Source organism: Alosa alosa, chromosome 1, assembly GCF_017589495.1.
Source record: "Alosa alosa isolate M-15738 ecotype Scorff River chromosome 1, AALO_Geno_1.1, whole genome shotgun sequence".
Taxonomy (NCBI): Eukaryota; Metazoa; Chordata; class Actinopteri; order Clupeiformes; family Clupeidae; genus Alosa; species Alosa alosa.
In genome coordinates this window covers 36,803,351-36,827,326 of record NC_063189.1, presented here as the reverse complement: position 1 = coordinate 36,827,326, position 23,976 = coordinate 36,803,351, and the positions used below count along the sequence as shown (strand labels likewise).

At 43.4% G+C, this 23,976-nt stretch overlaps 1 protein-coding gene across 1 annotated transcript in view; it reads right to left on the bottom strand.

The window, feature by feature from the left end:
- stox2a (storkhead box 2a) overlaps positions 1-23,976 on the bottom strand; it is a 45,099-nt gene that overhangs the window by 5,951 nt on the left and 15,172 nt on the right. The window contains 1 exon segment of the mRNA XM_048246877.1: positions 9,453-9,605. Coding sequence (XP_048102834.1) covers positions 9,453-9,605 — 153 coding nt within the window.

Below are 23,976 nucleotides of genomic sequence, written 5' to 3'. Positions count from 1 at the left end.
ACCAACTCTCGCCAATTATATTATACTATAGAACTAGGATCCCTATCTGCATGTTGGCATATAGATTACTGTTATATGATGAGGTCATGTCAAAAATGCATATGAATTCAGTGGGGGACAGTGAGAGAATTCAGTGAGAGATTAGCGGGTTCAAACAGAGGTTAGATTTACTCACTAAATGTGCTTTGTGCATCACAACACAGGGATAAAGCTTGAGTAGGTGTGATCTCGAGAGAAACTGCAAGGCGCCGATTAAAAGGACTGGCGCGCAAATGCCGACATTCACCAAAGCCTCCCACCAATCACGCCACACCAGGCATTACCTCACCTTTCATCATCACGTCAACAGGCCCTCTTGGCCTGGAAACAACTCAGAAAGCAGCGCCATTTAGCCAGACAGAACAGTCCATGTTCATTAGGCGTAACTCATATAGATAGATAGATAGATAGATAGATAGATACTTTATTGATCCCCAAGGGGAAATTCAAGGTGGCTATGACTGTGGTCAAACTTTCTGGCAAAACAGCTTGGGAGATTATCGTATTAAACCCAAAGAATATTAGGTGCCTAAGACAGTGTTAACCAGCAGCCAGCAAAACTCATGGGACCATCATTCTCCACTCCACTATTCCAGTGGCATCACTGTTACCATGGCATTCGACTAAATGTCACAGGTCACGGGTATGTCTCAGCTGTGTGCCTAAGATCAGCAAAGTGTGTTTGTGAGCATTTGCGCGTATGTGTATGTGTATGTGTGTGTGTGTGTATGTGTGTGTGTGGCTGAGTTTTAATCAAATAGAAAATATAACATGATCAAGTGCATATGTCGCTGCACAGCTGCATCCATTTCATCACACCAGTGCAGCAGTGGTGGCGTGTGTTTTGGATGCAGCCAGACGCAGAGGCTGTCTCCCAGACAAGACGGGATGCTGGAGGGTACACAGTGTCCTCGCTGCTCCCGAGTCCTGACTTTACCCCAATTAGTCTCTCTCATAGACACACACTCACTCAAACATACATGCGCTCACACACACACACACACACACAGTTGCACATGCACACATACACTTGTTCAGTGAAGCTGGATAAAGCACCAGATAAGCCCTAACTTGTGAGGGTTAAGCGTTGCCTGGCATTACATCATACTGAGTTAGTTGCCATACCAACATGACGCAACCCAGAGTCTCCACTCTCCATCTCCCACCCCCCATCTGTCTATGAAGAGTAGCACTGTTCTATTCGCAGTGAAGTTGGCACGCAACTGATTGGTTGAGGCTTCTGACAAAGAGCTGTACATAACGCACCGGCGGGCCCTTATTGGACAGTTGCATTTACCGTGCATTTGGTTCAGCTTTACAGCCTGTGTGGTTTGGGGGTTGCTTAGAGGCTATGTTTCTCTCATACAAATTCGCTGTGCCTGATGCTAACTTTGTTTTTGATCAGAGAAAATGGGATGGGTTTACTCCAGACAGGCAGGGATAAACAATGACACAGAAAAACACTGAAGACTCAAGCCATACAGGTCACTTGTTGTGTGTAGAATGCATTAAGACGAACAGTACAGAAAAGTTCAAGGAAAGTCAAGATGCTACATATTTTATCCTTTACCTTGGTGATAGATAGAGGTCACTGCATGTGTAAGTGTCTACCTATATGTGTCTGGGTGTGTGTGTGTGTGTGTGTGTGTGTGTGTGTGTGTGTGTGGAAAAGACAGAGTACACTGTCAGCAGTAACCCTCAGTTTAATGAGGTATTGACAGTGATGCTGTAAAGACCCCAGAAGCACCCCGACCCCCAGCCCCAGATACACACACACACACACACACACACACACCTCAGCCCACCACCCTTAACTCCAAACACACTTGCTCCCATTCCCACTCTCTCAGCATAAGCTGCTGCACACACAGTTCAAAGGCCTTCAAGGCTTCACATTTCAGACGGTTTTATTCACGGGAGAGAGGGAGACTGGCTGCCCCTTTTGATCAATATTTCATTGCAGAAATGTCCTCTCTGCCCTTCAACCCATTCAACTCTCCTCTCTCTCTCTCTCTCTCTCTCTCTTTCTCTCTCTCTCTCTCACACACACACACTGCAAACATACAGCTGGTATATGTCAACTTGCTTAAATTGTAATAATTACACACTTACACATACAATTACTCCCACAACCCATATTTTTTTAAAGTTACTTTTGTTTGTTTTTTGTTTTGTTTTCTGCAACACCACAAGCTACAAGAAGAAATGTGGTTAGAGTTTGAAGTGGGAGGAATATAGCAGAATGTTGTATTCCAAACTCCAACATGAAACAAAATGTATAGTGTAATACTAAAATCAAAACACGTACTGTAACCCGATAACAGTCAAATTCAAAATATTTAAGGAAACTAATTACTATTGAAATGTATTACTCTATCAATTTAAGCCAAAACAAATATTTAATTTTAGTACAATTTAATCCAGTATTTATATTTAAGGTCACTTGAGGTAATTAAGCTACTAATATAAATTGAATAATACATAAAACTATGGAGCATTTTCCAAACATAACTTGCAGTTTTTCAACAATGGACTAGTAGATGGCAGTACATGGAACTGCCAGCAGGGAAGACATGTACAACACAGTTGGCCAATAAAGCCTTGGCTGTGTGGCATCTACAGGTGTGCTAATCAATGCTACTTGACCAAGTAATCATTTTCACATTGAGAGCACTGGGGCATTATGTATTCACCTTATTCCACCAGGCCCATTTTAGAAATGTGTTTTCTTCTGGCTTGTGTACAAATTATCCGGTCAGCTACAGTAGTTCCGGCTAGTTAGCTTCACTGGGAAAACATGGCAGAAGTAAGCTGGGAGAACCCAGATCCGCAGGCGATTAATTTTTCGCCCTGCAGCTTAGGCTGGAAACCTGTGCATGTTTTTCTGCTGCTTCCGTTACAATTTTGCCGGGACCAATCACAAGCTGGCTTATCCACCTGGCGCGCTATTGGCAGGTTTAAAACGATGATGATAGCGGGAGAGTTTTCGCGTCACTCTGCAAACGTCACCCGGTTGGTCAGATTGGTGAATGACTATCCAGTTGCGTACAGTCATTTGAACTATGCCCGTTGATCGCGCCTCTTGTGCAGTAGAAAATACATAGCGGACTCCCCAGACCAATGTTCAATCTTAAAAGATTGAGCTTGGTCTGGTGAAAGCCAGACTACTGCAGAAGAGGATGGAGAGGCTAACTTAGGAGGAAACAAAAAGTGCCATGAGGCCAGATGGCAAGATTAGGCCTATACTTCGCCACCCAAGGCAATTCACCTCTACGGTGGGGTAGATGATATGTGGCGGTTGCCTCCCGTATCGAATGGAGATATATATTTAAGAGATGGACTGGTCTTTCTCAGCACAGTACGTCAATACGTAATTGTCCCTCATGATATATTCTTATAAAGTGCTTTCTTTATTTTTACCCCAAATCCAATGCATTATCTGATTTATTTACTGTCTAAAATGCTAAAACCAAAACACTTACTGTGGGCCATACTACAGAAATGTCCTAACTCGCAAATCCTATCTTATCTGTTTAACCATGGTAACTGTTTAGAAAGTCATTACAGAACAGGTGCTTCTAAGTCAGTGTTCTCCTAACTTCAGAAAGGAAAGGTGTATTACAGAAATGTCTTCAGGCACCAAAATCCTAAATAAACATTCCTAACTTATAGGATGACCCATATTATATGATGCCAATCATCTCGATAGAACTCTGCTATCTCAATGTATCGCAATGGATGTACTGCTCAATGGGAAGTTTGAACACAAAGTAGAAGTTTGAACACCACTTTTCCATCAGATACATATTTGTAAAAAGCATAGCTGGTATGATATAGAACATTATCGGAATATAGAATCAATATGAACATTTTCATCAATAATACAGACAGGATTGTAGCACAGTAAGTAACAAGTCCCTCTATGATGATGACCGGGGTTCGATTCCTGCTCACTGCAGCAATTTTGAAGGTGCATTTCTCACAGCTAAACCAAGCTAGATAGATAGATACAGAACATAGAGAGAGATAGAAGGTTGGGCTTGTGGAACTATAGGCTACATGGTCCTCGCTTTAGATTGGGGGGCTGCAAAATTTACTACAAATAGGTAAGAAAGGTCTTATAAGCGTATTAGTTATCCACCTCTTTGTCTTATACACCATTAACAAGCTGCTTGTTAACACTTACAACTGTTAACAAATATGTTTGTAAGTAACTTAAAAGGCTGCTTATTAACACTTAGGCTACAGGCTGCATGTTAACAGTTAGTTCATGTTATTAAAGGATAACAACAGTTAACTAACTGTTAGTAATGAATTGTTAACTGCTTATTATGCACTGTTAATACCTAATAGCACGTTATTCTAAAGTGTTACCAAATATTTTGTTTAGGTTGACCGTGTTAGCATGGTGGCCTATGGTGGGAGTAAATGCCAAAAAAGAACCTAAAGACACATTTTCCAAATTATATTGGAATTTTAGTGCAACTAGCATAAAACTACTACAAAACTATTGAGAACACTTCACTTCATCTCATATGGTGTACTTCTATACTGAGACAGACTGATGATTTTTTTTTTTTTTTTTTGGCCTTTTTATGCCTTTAATGATAGTGACAGTGGAGAGTGACAGGAAGCGAATAGGAGAGAGAGCAGGGGTGGGATCCGGAAAGGACCACGGGCAGGACTCGAACCCGGGTCGCCGGCGTACGGTGCAGGTGCCCCAGCCAGTTGGGCCACAGCTGGGGCCAGACTGATGATTTTAATGTTGCATAGGATCATGGGAATCTAACACTCAAAACACTCATTTTTGAGTTAGAAAAAATAGTACAGTAGTTATAAGTAAGTTTTGTTTCTCAGTGATTAAGTAAGGGATAACGGCTGCCGAGGTGTCCTGTTATACGGAATCAATGGATGAGGGCAAGGGCCAAAGAACTCCCCGACGCGCAGCGCCGTTGCCTCCGCCCGAGTCCATTAATTCCGTATAACTGGACACACCTCGAAGGCCGTTATCCCGCTTATCACCCAGTTGCCACTGTAAAGCAAAGGAAACACCCGGTTCCGTTTAAAAAGAAGCTCACTAGTTCAGCTTGTTGTACAACTTTCGTTGGCATGGACAGTTAGCTTGTTTACAGTTGATTCCATTGTTGCGAAGCCTGCCTCCAGGCTCAACCGTCGCCATACTATCGTTGTTATAGTTACTTGAATTATCACCCGGAGAGAAGAAATACTCTTTTCTGATTTGCTGTCGGGGAGGCTTTTAATTCTGAATAACGGGAAACCTGTAGCATCGGCGTTCCATATCAATGCTTATGAATGGTAACTATAACAACGATAGTAGGACAACGGTTGAGCCTGGAGGGCCCGCAGACTTGGGCGGAGGCAACTCCGCTGCGCGTCGGGGAGTTCTTTGCCCCTCGCCCTCCGCCATTAATTCCGTAGGCTAGGACACAGGACACCTCGGCGGCCGTTATCCCTTACATAATGATTTAACAGAACTTAGTTTGACTGTTTGGTTTTATAGTGCCTGAATATCTAAATATCTAAACAGCCATGGGTGACTGTGAGTCTATCCTTGTCTTGTTGTCACAGTGAAACTCAAAGCATGAACCCTCTTCACAAATGACTCCTAAGGCAGTTTTGACATGCTCCTTTACACTTCCTGACTGTTAGCCCATTTGCGAGTAGCTTAGTTACAATCACAGTTGACTACAATGACCGCTGCAAAGTATAATGACCGCTGTCAATGGCAACGGGTTTTGTGCTTTTGATTCATATCTTGCATATCATTCCGCGTAGTCTGTTCGCTTATTGCAATGGAACTTCATTGAAAGTGAAAGTCAGCAAGTAAGACGTTGCCACACAACACCTTAAACTGTCAATTTCTATTTGTGTGGCGAACTATTTTGTTTTCTCAACAGGAGCCACAAAATGGTAACAAAATAATTTCAAAAGACCTATTGTGTGAAGTAGCCATATAATAAGCGGGATAATATATCAGAAAATATATTATCCCGCTGCACGTCTGGGTCCTGTTCGCCCTGTCGGGACTTTTTTTTTTACGATACTGACCGGCGGACAATGCATTATCCCTTACATTTATACATATGCACACATACACAAATAGGATAACACCCATAACTTAGTCAACTCGGAAAACAGCTACAATTCTCTTATCTCAATCTACATGAGACAACTTGATCAGATCACCTGAATTTCGTAAAGTGTTATAGAGCAGCTTATAGAGGTGAATGAATGCATTATGAATGTATTTGTTGGTGCATATGTGCTTTAGGAATAGCCATAGGTTTGTAACACAATGAAGAGGTGATGGATACCTCTCATATTGTGGTGGTTTCATTGCAGTGTCCACTTACATTTTAATTTTAGAATACTTCTAAAAGTGTACTGTTGGTGCATTTAAAAATGTTTAAGATGAACATCTGTCATTGTAGAACCCGAGCTAAGATATGGATGAAATCAAACAAAAATAAAGCTGTTTGTGTTCTTCTGTATGCTGCTGTTATTGTGGATGCAGTATACTATATAGTACTAGTATAGTATATTTACTATGCATTGTCATTCACACAATCTCTCTCCCTCTCTCTCTCCCTCAATTCAAATCAATTCAATTAAATTGAGTGTATGCTGTGTGTGTGTTTGTATTTGTGTGTGCATATACGGTGTTTGCCTGTGTCTGTGTGTGTTTGTGGCAATGTATGTGTATGTATGTGTTGTATTCTTGTACAGTGTCTTTAATAATGTGGATGGATGAATATGTGGCCATATAGAGGTGGTTTCGAACCACTGTCCCTTGCCTTGTATTGGCATTCACTGATGTGTACCTGCTTTCCAAGCAAGACAACCATCATCTCTCTTTGTATCTCAGCTCAAGCTTAAGTTCTTGAGACAAAATGACATGAGATGGACTTATTAAATAATCATTTGATTTGGAAATAAAAATAAGACCACGCTTCTGCAGCTGAATAATTTGATGAAGGTTGAAGCTGACACTAGAACACAGAGACTCATCAGCTAAGTGTGCTTGGGCGTGGAGATGAACCTTCCTAACAGGATCAACTTATACCCTTCTTAATCCATACTACCTTGGCGCACGTGTGTGTGTGTGTGTGTGTGTGTGTGTGTGTGTGTGTCTGTGTGTGTGTGTGTGTGTGTGTGTCTGTGTGTGTGTGTGAGTGGATAAGTGTGTGGGTGTGTGTGTGTGTGTGTGTGTGTGTGTGTGTGTGTGTGTGTGTGTGTGTGTCTGTCTGCATGCAGCTCCACATGTGTGTTAGTGGGCCCCTGTGACCGGTTCTAGCCAGTCATGTGAGGGCCAGAGAGAGGGGAGTGTGGCAACTGCAGTGAGAATGAGGAGGAAGATTATGGGGCGATGGAGAGAGTAATGAAGACACACTACAGACAGAGAGGGGGGCTTTCACCTCTTTTACCCCAGGTTAACTCTTTGATGTGAACTACACTCTTGAGGTCTGACAACATCATTACCCTACTTTTTGTCTCAGCCATGACATCAATACAGGATATGCACACACGCACGCACACACACACACGCACGCACACACTTTTGTTTTTTCAATAAATTAAAAAAATTAAAATATGTTACACTTCTCCAGACAGGTGAGTCCCACTACATAAAACTAATCACAGTAGCAAACTCTTTTGCACATGACTCTTATTTCAGTTCCAGGCCTCTCTGAAATGGTGTGAGCCTCTATGCAATGGTGTGAGCCGGTTTTCTTACTCAGGTCTCTACCACAAACTCATTGTAACAAAAGTATTTACTCAAACCCTGCATCCCCAAAGCGAGCAATATCTAGTGTTGTGTGTGTGTGTGTGTGTGTGTGTGTGTGTGTGTGTGTGTGTGTGTGTGTGCAACTTTGTGTGTGTGTATGCTGTACGAGAGCAGCAATTCTCTAAATGTCATATTTTATTATTACAATGCAGCTGATTTACTATCGGCCGTCACCCTCTGTGTCCCGTCTCATAAATACTATCCTGCCTGGGAATTGTGTTGCAAAAAAAAGGAAAGGGAAAAAACAGTCTGAAGAAAAAAGAAAGCTGTTTGACACGTCTCTAAAACTCCTCGACAACGCCTATGCTATTGTACTCAGGCGTCTAGATGGACAGCTCCAGAATGACATCACCAAGACACAGAAGCCATGTCAGCGATTGTGTCTCAGAGAGTAGCAGGCTGCCAACAAGCACTGGCATTTTGAATACAGGAAATAAAGTTGGCAATGAAGAAAGCCTTCAAGTATGAAGCAGACAATCACTGCAGGGCAATAAAACGACAGCCATACGAGTACAGATGGATCCATAATGTCCACACTTTTTGGATCTGTAAATTCTGAGTTTGAATATTTGTGTTGGTTAGATTGTAAACGTCCTCATGTTATCTCATGTTACTGCATGTGACTGAGTTACTTTTGACACAACACTTTAATTAGATAGTCTGAACAAAGACTACAGATGCCCAGATTATCAACACACTACCTATTCAGACTGTTAAGTACAATGTGTGGTTATTAAGGTTAAAGTTAGGGGCTGGATTTGGTTAAGGTGATGTTCAGCAAATGATTAACAACAATCTGACATACTGAACTTGAATCTTAACAGTGGATCTGTTAAGTCTCTGTAGGCGGACTATTCAAGTAAAGTGTTACTGAATATTAAAATCAAGATGGAGAGGGTCTTCATTAAATTCAGTATTGCACTCTTTCCACGTGACCACACGATATGGCTCAATTAAACTCTTATTCCTATTGAAAACGTTTGCACAGGTCCTAAAGATGTGCATTTATCAGTTTAACATGAGCACGCATATCTGGAGATCATTGGTGAGGCTTTAGCAGTGCCACTGCTACACCTACAGGGTTTTTCATTCTAACCTGCTCTCTACTTGACAAGAGTACCACTGCATATTACACACAAAGGGAGTTTGAATCACTGCAGGTACATTGATCTCCACCTTCACACAGCGTAGGACTGACTCAAGAGTTAACAGCGTAATCCTCCCCACCCACATGGACAGATGTCCTATGCACACTTTGTCCAATGGAGTTTGGTATAATGAAAACTGTGTATGTGATATTAAGGTCCATTTTGTCAGTTGCAAACAACGTTGCTTTTGAATCTATCAGTCAGGGGGTGATAGTGACATTTTATTAGTGTTCAAACAGACCCATAACTTGAATGAATGTGGACATGTTTATTTGTGTAAAAGTTACACATTACCTTCCAACTTCCAAGCCAAACTGCACCTAAATACTGTACTGTATATCCTGAGATTACAACAGACCCAAAATAACCTACTACTAAATAACTAATAAATAACCATGAAGACACTAGTATATTGTTTGCCATGCAGCAGACCATAAGGGGGTAGTGAAGATGATTACCTGGGAAGCAGGTGGCGAGGTGTTCCATGAGCGCATCCTGAGTGACGGGCTTGCGGGCCGAGTTCATGGCTGAGATGGCCAGACACAGAATCTCCCCCAGCGGGATGAACTGGGACTGGCTGATCGGTGACATACTGATGGGAGATACATCACCTGTAGCAGGGAGGAGAGAAAGGGAGGCAAGAGCAAAGAGAGGTCAACTCAATCCTTCTTTCAGAAAGTCACAAAGCTGGTGACTCCTAAATGTGTCTTTATAAGTTCTACAGCAGTGGTCATCCACAGGGGATCTAGGACCAAGGGCCCTCAGGAAGCCAGGAAGGGGAGGGCCTGGAATTATAGGAAATTATTACAAACAATGAAACACACAAACATAGGTAAGGACAAAGTAGCATAGCGGGAAAATGGGGAAATGTCAGGTTATGCTTGTGATGTTTAAGGATCACAAAAAAGGCAAAAGAAACGGCGTGATATTTGGACACGTATATGTAAATAACGCAGAGCTTGCTCACCGTTTTGACAGACAGCCACGTTCACCATAGACAGTTTTGTAACTGATCTGCTTCTAATCAAGAATATGTTTGATAATAAGTTGCTAAACTAACTAGCATTGTCAATCTTCTGCCTTTGGTTGTGGAAGAACAAAAGAGTAGCCTAGAAATCTAGGCGCAAACTTCGATAGGGCCAATCACATCGTGTATAGAGACGTTAGGCGGGCTTAACATAATGATTGATGGCAGAGTTGCAACGGTTTGGCTTGAATTCCCTGCTACTTGAAAACGAAGAAGATGGATGTTGCTGTTGGCGAACAGCGTGACACGAGTTAAGCTTTTTTTAAGTTGGCAAAAGTTTGAACTAGCCAACTAGCTCGCTAATTGGGAAAACGCATGGGACTCATAGCGCTGTCCTATTGCGTGCAGAGGGAATTTGAAAGACAACCGATTTTCCCGCCCCTCGGACTGAGCACTGCCAACGGTGAGTGCCCAGACCCTACATTTTAATGTGCGTCTGGCTCGTCAAGCTAACAAAAGAGAAGAGAAAGGGACCAATCACCTTAGATCCAGTCATCCAGAGAAAATAACTACTGTACCACAACTGCATCTCAATATCTACTGTGCTTCCTGGTACCAGGTAGGCTAGTTAAACAGCTAATAAGAGTAACCTATTTCCCAACGGCTGTGACGCCAAGTAAACATGTTGAATGAATCAGCCACAACCAATCCCTCTGTGTTGGACACACTGTAATGATTTAGGGCATAGACACTCATCGATGCTCAGGCCTGACGTTCACACATTTAACCATCAGCTTGCAATGTGCCGGGCTTAATGCTAACCATACAAAGATAGGCAGGGTTCCCACACCTTGGTTAAGATCAAATTCAAGGACCTTTCAAAGGCTTTACAGGCCCAATATCCTCAAATTCATGGACCTAATGTGTCAATAAATTTCAAGCGCGGGCATGGTTAAATCATGTTACACAGACCAAGGATATCTTGTCGCAGTTTTCTTTTATTTTTGGTCATATGACATGTGGTAGGCCTATTCAATTTTTCATGTTTGTGTTTTGCATAAAACTGAGCTGAAATAAACTTCTAGATTTTTCTAAACAAGCTTAACTCGTTACCATGAACCTGTTGGTTTATTCATCAATATGTTAAATTCCTTTGACCTCTAGGGGGTGCTGCAATTAGCAAAAATACATTTTTGGCTTCTAGCTGCTGATGTGTTTGGAATTTAACCTTACAAGTGGTGTCGGTTAATACTGTGTGAGGTCCTTAGACTGACACAGGCCAACTTGTGACATCAACGTAATTGATTTTGCCGCCATATTGGATTTAATCAAAAACACTAAAACGTTTTCACAGGTCAGGTCTGATCTTCACCAAAATTGGCACAGACCATCTTCAGACCATGCCTTATCAGTGTGTTACTTTCTGTTGACAATAGCGTTTGCCTGTAACAGCCAATCAAAATTGGCGGCAAAGCCACCAAAGTGAGCTCATTTCTCAGCAACCCTTCCATGTATCATAACCAAACTTAGTACATAGACTCATGACCCTATCAGGAGGACGCTTAAACATGTCATGTGACCATTGACCTCTAGGGGGCACTGCAATTAGCATAAATGCATTTTGGCCTGTAGTTGTTTGGCCTGTAGTTGGCCTGTAGTGTTTGGAATTAAAACGTACTAGTGTTCTGGTTGGAGGTCCTTAGGCCGACCCAGGCCAACTTGTGATGTCATGTCATATGTTAAAGGAATTTACATTTCCCAGGCATCATGGAATTTGCTCTGCATAGAGATGGCCGTGGGGAACATGAGGTACCACTGTTATCTTGCACTGTTGTATCTGTGCACGTGCATGAACGTCATGCCAACTAGATAGAAAACAAGCACTACACGTGGGAAACATGCAGGAATCATGCTGGCCGTGTAGTTCTAACCAACGTAAATCAGGCATTCGCATAGGATATCGACAGAAGTGGTGGCGAAATAATGGAAACATGTTAATAAGTGGATGGAATTGTATGGAATTCTTTTTTCAAAAAGAAATGTAAGAACTTTCAAGGACTTCCAATTATTTAAGTCTGTTTTCAAAAACTTTCAAGGACCTTGAATTTTTATTTTTCAGATTAACAAACTTTCAAGGATTTCAAGGACCCGTGGGAACCCTGGATAAGTGTCCTAGCTTTTGTCCAAAGTTGGAGCCTCAGAACTAGGAACCAGAGGGCTCTAACTATGGCATCTTCGATCTGCAAACCTTACACACACACACACACTCACACATGCAGGCCACATGTAGTCTTGTGGTACATTCCAGTCTTGGTCACACTGATCTAGCAGCAGATTTTACAGCATATTATTTAGTTCAACTCACCAACCCACATGCATGTTCCCATGAGAAATTAAATATTAAAGAAATTAATTTCTTCTTTTTTTTCTTTGGTTAGGCATTCTGGCTTCTGGTAGCACATGTTGTGCAAGAGTGCCTTTTACGGATCCCGGGTACAACATGCCATGTATCCCCAGCCACTATAGTGGATTGTTGTTGAATCTCGCATTATGCTGTGTCCACTTCTCTTCCTCCTCTGGGTTGTTACATCGGCCACTGAGGGTAATCCCATACCTATAGCTCAAAGAATTGAACACCTTTCCTGTGCATGTCCGAAATGAGGCAATGATGCTCCAGTATGCGTAGTAATACATTTTAATCAACAGTGTCAATGTAGAGTGTGTCACTAAAACCTTAATGAGCGCTGTCCCAGTGCTGTGATTACTGTAACATGTGATTACTAAAAAAGATGTCAAAGTAACTATTAAAGGCTCTGATATGCGGATGCTATCACGGCCTAACAGATGCAAACAAATACAGTGTAGGAGGTCAAGTCATGAAGGACAAACATCTGGAGAAGGAGCACATAGATTGGACCTCTCTCTCTTTCTGTACTGTGTGTGTCTGTGTGTGTGTGTGTGTGTGTGTGTGTGTGTGTGTGTGTGTGTGTGGGTGTGTGTACCGGTATATACAGTATATATGCATTTGTGTGTATGTGTGTGTGTGTGTGTGTGTGTGTGAGTGTACATTTGTGTGTGTATGTATGTGTGTGGTGTGTGTGTGTGAGTGTAAGTGTATGTGTGTGTGTGTGAGTGAGTGTGCATTTGTGTGTGTGTGAGTGTGCATTTGTGTGTGTATGTGTATGTGTGTGTGTGTGTGTGTGTGTGTGAGAGTGTGCTTTGTGTGTGTATGTGTTTGTGTTGACATGCAGTGATACTTCCTCCTCCAGCACAGGTCTGGCTCTGACCCCCTGGTGGTGTCGAGTCAGCATTAAGCCCCTTTATGCTTTTGTAGGCAGCGACTCCCCATGTCACATTGATCCCATTTGCACTCCCATAGCCCCTACGTAAACACAGAGCCTCTTCCACAGATTATATTACCCTCCGTACTATTGTTTTATTGAATCAACCTCCATGCTGCTAGATTACAATCACTGCAAAACAACTGGAGTACTGCCTGACCTTGTCCTGAAGGGCAAATATCCTACTCTCTCTCTCGCTCTCACTCCCTCTCTCTCTCTCTCTCTCTCTCTCTCTCTCTCTCTCTCTCTCTCGTAGATTTTGTGGTACTGCTCATGTGGGGTGAAAAGCAAATAAATATAATAATATTACATAAATAGTGAGTGTTTGATTAATTAGTGGCACAATCATGACAGAAAGTCAGCAATTAAGGCTCAATGTATATATGGCTTCAATGACATAATGAATCTTTGAAAGTTCCAGAATCATATTGTCGGCTAATGTTTCACTCAGATGCTGTGATGTCATCTCCATGTTGCTCTCCACGACATGGTAATGATTAATTGTCAGACAAACTGAAGCCAAAGCCCAAAGACAAAAGATGATTTAAGCTGTTCACTCATGTTTGTGTGGCAGTGAGGTATCATATACGCATACAAAGCTAAATAAAGACTTGTCACACTCAATGCAGCTACACACGGGAGTGCAACATCAAGAGTAAGGGCTCTAACCTCAGATACGGCATAAAAAAAAACAATAATTCATCAAATTTCACAGTGGGAGCACATCAGTAGCTTCATTTAAATGTTCAACATAGCAAACATGCCTTTCAACGATTCTGCATTATCAAAAAATCTAACATTCCTTATGCTCTCGACAGTCTACACACTGCTGCCGCCTATTGCATATGCACACAGATCTACATAAAAGCACCACTGCAGCTTAATTCTGTGCCATGCTCCAGAAATTTCTGTGGAAACTGTCTCTTCAGCAGGGAGCTGTAACTCAGCAGCGGTGGAGTGCAGGTCCAGCGCGCCACTATCGGCACTGCAGGATGCAGGGAGGGTGACATCATCCACATGGAGCGGGCGGGCGAGCAAGAGAGCGAGCGAACCAACGAGCGAACGAACCAACGAGCGAGTGCCTGCCCACCCGGCTGGCAGGTTGTCAGAGAGCCATTGCTCACCGCTGTCCTCTCAGCCTCTTGCTCCACACCACTGCCTCCTCCACACACACACACACACACACACACACACACACACACACACACATTACCATTGCCTGCACAAACAAAAGACCTCTTTCTCAAAGCGACCAAACACAAAACTGCACACACTACAACTGCACATACAATCATTCATCTCAGTGCCACTGTGGCTACACAGCTTTGCACTTGCAGAAGCTTACAAGTGTAAACATACCACCATAACCTCCACCTCTTCCTGTATACCCATATGTCCTTACAATATCTGAGTTATTGTCTCCGTGAAGAGCTAGCATCAGACTGTCAAGGTTAGCCTATACACTCTCTATGGACAGAAGAAATACATATGTGAGGTGATGTGCTATAAAGATGAACACCTGACAACCGACTGTTAGTTTGATGCCTGATGCCTTACAATATGCTGAATGAAAATTTTAGCCTAGCAAAGCTTACATGTACACAATCAGAGTAAGCATATTTTTTCCAAAATGAGTATACAGTAAAAATGAAATATTTTGTAGGTGTACTCCTTGCAGAAATGCATCATACATATTACATATTTAAATGAACCAATTATTTGACAGTTGAAGAAACCCAAACGCATCACTCAGCAAGGGCAGTGACCTGCCATGACAGGGTTTAAGCTCCTTCAACTCTCACCAATCACTCTTTCTGGATTCTGACTTGATAATTCTCATGAAGATATACTTCACCAGGTGACCTGGTAGTCCAGAGATCACGTTGCGGTGACAACCCATGTGCACCACTTCCCTGAGAATGAAGTCATGGGGTATTATTCAAACGTCCCTCTTTGCTTATCCCTCTGATAAAACTGAAATTATATAAACATAGCGACACTGCTTTTTTACGAAGATTCAAACATACATTACACCGCATATCACAACTGTACATCGGTTCACGGAAAAAAGAAGAACCAGTTCTTCAGCCCATGCGGTCAGAAAAAGATGACATCAGTCTTCCAGAAAAGCCTGACGTAACCACTTTCACAAATCTCACACTCGGACACATTGACATCTCAGGGGGAGAGACACGGAGTCAATCACAAAGGGGAAAAAAAGTTTAGCGTTTCAGAAATCCTCCCGACACTTGTCTCTCGAGACAAACCAAAGAAAGTACGGTAATGTCACCATTCGCAGCAGCCGAAAACATAACCATAGTGTCTAGACAGATTCAGAGCACTGCAGACTGTTCTAACAGTTCCCTCAACTGTTGTCTAATCAGATACTGAACCTGCAGTCCTTTTTTCGACAAACACTAACACACACTCACGCACAAAGCATAGGACAAACAGGCATCCCATGCAAACTGTTGAAGCTCTATGGAAAGTAGTGAATTGCTAAAAGCTTTACATTCATATGAGGAGATATGCGCAAAAGAGCATGCACATAGATTTGTTGACACTATTGGCAACCAACTGCTGGACCAGATGTCTTTAGGCACACCATCTATCAAACAGACAGTGTGGAAGAGAAAGTTGGGGGAAATATTTATATTTTTATTCACACAAAAACAAATGTAATTGTAGATATGTCACTCTGGTTGACTATTACCTCTTAAAAAAAGAAATGCTTTCTGTCCATACACTTCCAACACGCCACCTCAAAGTAATACCTCATCATCAATCACATCAAGTGACATCGCATGACGGATGCTCACACCAAACAAGCAGCACGCAAAGAGAACTAAAGCAGGAGAGGCTGGGTGATCGGGGGAGAGGCAGAGAGAGAGAGGGAGAGAGAGAGAGATAGAGAGAAAATAAGATATGCTGTACCTCAGCCCTCCCTCAGCCTCCCCAGGTCTGAATCCCAGCAGACTGAGAAGGCGCTCGTTGGCGGCAGCCTTGGAAAAGCACAGCGCTTCCTCTGGGCTCTTTCCCAGCATGCTCTTGTCCACACAAAGACAAGAGAGGTGTGACCAATCACATTCAGGCTCGCCATGCACCGCTTTTTCTAAGCACCCACCCATTATTGCTCGTTGACACAACACACACACACACACTAACACTCACACACAAATAATGTTTCTCTCTATTCCCTCTCTATCACCCTCTCTCCCACCTCAAACACACACACACACACACACACACACACACACACACACACACACAAACACGAGCACACGCAAACACACACACGCGCACACACACACTCACATATACACAAGCAAGCAAGCTAGTGGGCGGCCTGCTAAACTTGTTGTCAAGGCAACGCATCCCAGTTGCTCCCTCTTGTTCCTTGCCTGCGTGTTACACCCCCCCCCTCTTCCCCTTGTTTTAATTCCACCACTTTTTCCTTCTTACTTAATCGTGTTAATGAAAAATTGAGGATGGCACGTCGGCTGCTAGACTCAGCAAAACCAAAACCAAAACCCTTACACCCACTCCTCTCAGCCTGCTCCCCTCCCACCCATCCACACATACACACCACAACCTCTAGATCTCCTCCCTCTCTCTCTTCTCTCTCTCTTTCTCTCTCTCTCTCTTTCTCTCATGCTTCACTCTCTCTGTCTCTTTCCCACTCTGTCTCCCGGTCTGTGTCTCTCCCTGACAGAGAAGAATCTGAGAGTGTTGCGTTGTGTGTGTGTGTGTGTGTGTATGCACGAGCGCGGCGTATGCGAGGCATGTAATGCATGCAAGGCGCGGCATGTCGGTGTGCATGCGTATGCGTGTGTGTTTAGCGTGTTGTGGGGTGGGGCTGATGGGGTCTCCTTTTGTTATCTAGAAGGACAGAGCCCTTAAACCCCTATGGTTCTATGGTTCAAGCCATGAGAATGACAGCGCAGGTTCATCCTAATTATTGTGACTAGGACAGAGAGGGAACCAGAGAGAGAGAGGGAGAGAAAGAGAAAGAGAGAGAGAGATGGGAAGACATGAATGGAGGGAGAAGGAAAGGACAAGGGAGAGAGGAAACATAAAAACGGTAAACGAGTGATGAATCTGAGTCAGGGCTACATGGATCGGGCTAAAAATAGAGCGCACACAGTTTCTGTATGCATCAGGTGTGCGCGTTTGTCAACGGCGATGGCGACGGCTGTGTTTATGACCTGTCCGTCGGCACCCCTCCGCCAAGCTAGCGCCTGCCTTTGTGCTAGCTGCTGCTAGCATTGTTAGCACTAAAGAGGTGACGTCATCTGGCAAGCAGTGGAGAGGATGACAGGAGGAGAACAGAAGAACAAGAAGGAGGGAGGGGAGGGGGAGGGAAGGAGAGAGAGAAAGAGAGGAGGAGGAGGAGGAGAGTGAAGACAGGAGGGAGAGAATAAAGGCGGAGAGAAGAGAGGAGAATGACCGCTAAGGAGAAATGTGGAAAATGAAAAGCAAATAGAACAGAACACCATGGAGATGGACTAAAGTGAGAAATGAGGGTGAGCTTGAAGCAAATAAATAAACGAGAGAAACAGAGGGAAGGGAGAGCTACGGCAGAGAGAGAGAGAGAGAGGGGGGGAGAGAGAGAAAGAGAGAGAGCCTCCGAGTTAGACAACAGAGGTGAAACATCCACACCCAGTGGGGGTTAGCTGATTTCAGTTAGCTTCTTACAACCTACAACACCCACAAGCAGGCACAAGCACGCACACACACACACATCTCCCTTTTCTAAAACAGCAACACACTCATGGTTGGCGCCCAGTCTCTGATGCAACAGTTGACAAAGCCACTGTAAACAGACAGACGGAATCGCACAGACTGTGCGGCTACCGGCTGATAAGAAAACAGCCTCCGAGACTCAGTTAACATAGACTCCCCATGACCTGCAACAGCTAGCTTCACAAAGCACTCATCACACAGTCAGAATGGCTTGTAAGAGCTACAGCCACGCACCGACAACCACTCTGCACCTTCCCAGATGTGTCCTTTCTACCGCAGTCAGTGCGTCAGGACTATACAGGCAGATATTCCCTTTCACAAAGCAAATTACTATACTGTACAAATACATGACTTACCCTGGGATTTATTACGACAGCTTTTTTTGTTCTATTGTGTGTGTGTGTGTGTGTGTGTGTGTGTGTGTGTGTGTGTGTGTGTGTGTGTGTGTGTGAGTGTGTGTGAGCATGTGTGTGTGTGTGTGTGTGTGTGAGCATGTGTGAATTTGTGTGTGTGTGTGTGTGTGTGTGTGTGTGTGTGTGTGTGTGTGTGTGTGTGTGTGTGTGAGAGAGAGCATGTGTGTGTGTGTGTGTCGGTGTGAGTGCGCATGCCTATATGCGTATGTGCTGCATGATGGGAAAGATGCAAGGGCAATTTTCGGGCAAGGCGTCCTGCTGTCATTAGCATGAAATGGCACCCCAAACGCAGCGGAGCACTCTACTTTGGCAGCCCTGATGCTTGCAAGGCGCGCTGTCGTCGCCGTCGACCGCCGACGCCGCACCGCTCCTGATTCCTGAACACAATGAGTGCCTTATCTCTGTCTCCCTCCACCCCAGCTCCTTCCCTCCCTCCCCACCTCCCTCCTCGCTCTCTTCAAACGTTATCTCTCCCTTTCTCCCCATACTCGGTCCCTCTCTTCTCTCTCTCTCTCTCTCTCTCTGTCTCCTGCCTTGGGTTCACGCTCGGTTCAGTGTGACGCCGAGACTCTGAAGTGTGGCAGCGGCGTCTGGCTGGTGTTTGAGCCTCGTCTCAGCCCCAATTCCAAAACGCCGTCCTGTCCCACATTCAGCCGCCCACCACCCGCGCCACGCACACGCAGGCACACGTCTCTCTGGGCTGTCAGCTAATCAAAAGGCAACTTAACTAGGATGAGCTCTCTAAATGGGTCTACAGACACAATCACAGAGGAGTTTGGGCTGGGGTGGCTGGGAGAGAGAGTGATAGAGAGATGAGGGGGGCAGAAAAGAAAGTCAGAGAGAGAGAGTGATCTTTTTTTGCCTACGTATGGAGAAACAAAAGGCCCTACGGAGTTCAGGCTTCATTTTTACTGTAATCAACATCCATATGGGTCAGTGCTGAGTATGGGAATAGGTGGTACATACAGTAATACACATGCACTAACACATACACATACTGTGATGCACTTGGCAAAGCCTAAAAAGAAACACATTAATAATTACAAAACTACTACACTTATTCCTGATATAGGTTCACCTCAAATCTACTTTCTATGCCTGCAACCTTCATTTAATCTCATTCCTGACACATACTGTATGTGTAGGATGTCCTAAAGCTTTAAAACAAAGTTGTGTGATAGAATCAAAACTTCAATTGTGTATTTATGGCACAAAATTCCAAAGAACTTCACTTCACACAGTCCTATCTTCAGCTTTCATAAATGGCCCCACTCCACAAACACCTGAGCAAGAAGGTTAAACCCGTACTGCACAGTTCCTATACCAACTGGCACACAAGAGTTCTCTTTAGTGGAATGGTCAGGGGGGATTTTGTTCATTATACAGGTAATGGTTCATCCCTTTAGCCTTCAAAGCCATCATTTGCGTTTGTGTTGCTGTCTGTGAACACTGCAGTTTGAGGAGGTAGTATGAAACAGGGGAGCTGGACAGAAGTTACAGAATGTTTGCCTCTGTTCAAGGAATTTGAAAGCATCTTTGAAATTACATGACGTAGTGCTTTCAAGGTTTAACATCCAAGTAGAAACCAGTGCAATTGAAGAGGGTCAGTACTTATGAAAAGGACAGATGACAGGCCTTTTGTGACCATCTGAAAGCATAAGGGAAATTAAGCAGACTATATAACGTAAACAACAGTGTAGTTTTTACTTACTATATGAGTGTCATGAAAAACACTTATGGTGATAGAATAGGACAATCACACTCACTCACACTCGCTCTGTATGTGACTGTGTGAGTACACGTGTATGTGTGTAAATGACCATTAAGTGTGTTCCCAAGAAACTTTCATAGTCACAAAATAGTCATCTTAACCTTTATGGAACAGGAAAATCAAGCAGTCAGTATAGTCTTAAACTGTCACTGCATCCCACTGAGACTTAATAGGAACAATGATGTCCCTGAATTTGTGAGCTGAGTAGATGTAATGTTCATATGATATTTGCCATGTAGCTTCCCAAGCTCTCTGACCTTAAGAAATACCACAAAAGCACTCAGTATTGATTACTTAAGCAATATGGCATGAGTGAGAGTGGCATTAGGTAAGGATATCCCCACGACTGTGATTCGGCTGTAGGCAGGCACGAGGCCTGAGGGCCTCACACCCCATTCGGCTGAGTAAAGGGTGCAATACATGTTGACTCTGAGGAATGGCCATGTCTAAAACAGACTTCACTCTAAAAGCTGTCTTTATAATTTTATATTAAACAGCAAAGGCAAAGTCTTCACAACTTAAAAACACTTAAATCGAGGCCCACAGTACAATAAGTCTTTCTAAAATATGACAGCTATTAACTTAAAATGAACTTCTCTGTTGTCTGTTACGCCTATAGTCTGCATCTGTATTAATACGTACTGTATGGCATATTGATATTTTTTAGCACAGCCCTAACACATTAAATTAGGATCTTTTTCCAGTCAGACCACTGACCACTGCACATTTTGCATACTGATTTTTATGGTAGCGCGAACAACGCGCTTGTCTGCATGCTTCTTCAAGTACGCTCAGCAAAAATTCAGTAAATTCATTATGTGGTACTCAATCTGGATCAATACAGATTAATCTGATTTATAAACCTCTGAAAATGTAAGCCAAATGCCTTCAAAACATGCACCACACTAGAGGATGATATCAACCCTGGGTGAACAATGTCACAGTCTCATAATGACCGCTGAAGCATGTTCTTCTCCCACTTTCTCCTCTTCCTGTTCTTGTTCATGCATTTTTGGTTGTATATATAATATAGTAAACTTCACCAACCCACATTTGGTATTCTTTCAGGCCCACTTGTCTGATATAGAATATAAGGTTTGTGCCCCTAGCAATCCCAAAGGGTAGGGTCAAAGCAATTATTCAGCAAAAATTGTGAAATCGTATTTTTTTATGCCAAGCTGCCCCCTGGGAGAAACATTAGCCCTGCTCATTACAATGCATTTGTGGTTTGGTGCCAGCCAGTGAATAATGCTCAAAGAAAAAATCTGGTAAAGTTCCATTCAGCTCCCTCAAACTAATTTCTGCCAATGGACAATCAAAATTAGGCAACCTATGCATGCCTGTGAATGGTCAATCTTATGATAGAATTTATGTTCATTCATAGTGGCATACTATTATCCAGTTTCAATCAAATCAGCCATGAGATTTCTACAACATGCTTGTATCTATTTCTCTGTTTCACATATTCTTTCTGTCTTTCAATTGTTACAAAATATATATTTTTTTAAATCAAAAGGTCATGGTGCTTAAGTCATTTAACCTTTCTCTACTTGGATCAATCTGTGCATCATGCTTGGAACCTAGTGATCACTGTAGTCTCATCCTCATTTACTAATCAAACAGGTCTCAAAACTACATAGCTCACAGGTACTGCTTCACATCTTGGCAGTGTACAACCACCACATTCACAGTAGGATATACAACAAACCTTTTAGTCTATTACTACCAGAAACTTATTAATTCAAGATAAAAATCCTTGTCTGGGAATGTAAAAACATCTCTTCATTCCACTTAATGTTTTGCTAATTCACTCACTTTATTTGACAATCATGTTGCATCTTTATGTGCAGTTATGATACAGCCTCTCGCCTTCCATCAAGCAGCAAGCTGTTGGCCTTTGAACTCATTTTGAATCACAATGAATAATGACCCTCTAAACTGTCACAACAACCACCAGGACACTGCAGCTAACACGCCCCGAGCACTACCGTGACAATTGACCTCCTTTGATTGATAGATAGGATCTCATCTCTTCACTTGGTCCTGGATACCACCCTTGGAAATGCCCATCTATTCTGCACAAGGCAAACGCAAGAGGACAAACAATCCACAGAATTCAAAGCTAAGCTAGAAATGCTAATTGCAGGGGTAAAGAAAGAAAAGATAGTGTGTGAGAGACAGACTAAAGAACACAAGAGATTGAGAGAGAATACGAGATGAGAGAACAAGAGTGAGATTTGTGCAGAACTGACGCCTAGAGAGAACGTAGAGACATTCTGAATTGGCACTTATATTTAGCTGGTGCATTTGAGTGTGTGAATGATGTCATCCTAATTAAATTCAGGTTGAAGGTGTTGTTTCACGTGAGGTAACACTAGATGGTGGTAGGAAGCAGCCAGGCTCACTGCGGACAACACAAAAGGGAGGAGGATGGGAAAACAAAATGAGAAATTAAAAAGTAGCAGATATTTGTTTTGTTATCATTTCTGGCTCCTTTCTTCTTCTCTTTCTCAACAAAATCTTTCATGATCTCCTCTGCTCGTTTACTCCACATTCTATGCCGTCGAAGACCGACTGACTAATTCTGTAAATCTGCGAGCAGGCGAGCACACACACACACACACACTTAGCTGGCTGGGCTAGCATTTGCATCAGCATCTGTGCTGTGTGGTTTTCATAAATGCCACATTTCATTTGACACCGCTTGCATGAGAGCCTAATCACCCAACCACCCAACCGAACCTGCTTCATCAGTGCCTCCAGAGACGCAACCCAACCATGCCGTGTGACATAAGGTAGCGGAGAGAGGGGTGAGGGGAGAGGGGAGGGGGAGGAGAAGGACAAGGGGAGGCCCTGCCGGTCACCTTGGTGATGTGAGTGGTAAACACTGTGGTGAAAGCGAGTGAGTGTGAAGCGTAACGGGTGCAAGCGTAATTGGTGTGCAGATAAGGTGTCCTGCTCACAGTGTGACGGGGGTTGGGGAGTGATTTGTTGGCCATTTCTGCTTTGTCCGCTGCTGAAGGGCCCAAGTGTCCATCAATGAGGTGGAGGTAAAGATTTATAGAGGCCTGTTTCCTACTACACCACAAACACCCATCCCGGTCCAGACTCAGTCTCCTCTCCTCTCTCATGCCCACTGAGGAGAGATGACCTCCTTTTTTCTTTTTTTTCATGCTTTTCTTTTTTTCCTTTTTTGAGATGGGACACAAAGGATCAGTCTCCATGACAACAACCCAGGAAAAACGTTTGCTTGTGCAGGCTGAATGCTACTCTTTCCAGTACCACTATTTGGGGCAGAGAGACAAGCCCATCTTGACCCGTCCGACCCGCCCGTTCCCATCACAGGGCTACTCAGTGTGGACTGAGAGCTAAGCAAATGCTGCCATTCCCATTCAGGGGCACCAGAGTCAAAAAAATGAAATGACTACTTTTCCTCCAGCGAGAAAATCATGGCAGACATGTCACAGAGACTGATTCTACCGCAACCCCCAGCCCCATCTCTCTCACACACACACACACACATACGTACACACACGTTACGTCATATGTCCCAGATGGCAACCCTGCAGCTTTGCGCTTATGTCCTACTCCATAAAGACCCCACCCCTCTGTATCTATTCATCCATACAATATATCCTGTGTCCTCTCTCTCTCTCTCTCTCTTTCTCGCTCTCTCTTTCTCTTCCCCCCCCGCCCCCTCTCTCTCTCTCTCTCTGTATGACTATAAAACGGAGAAACGAGATATTC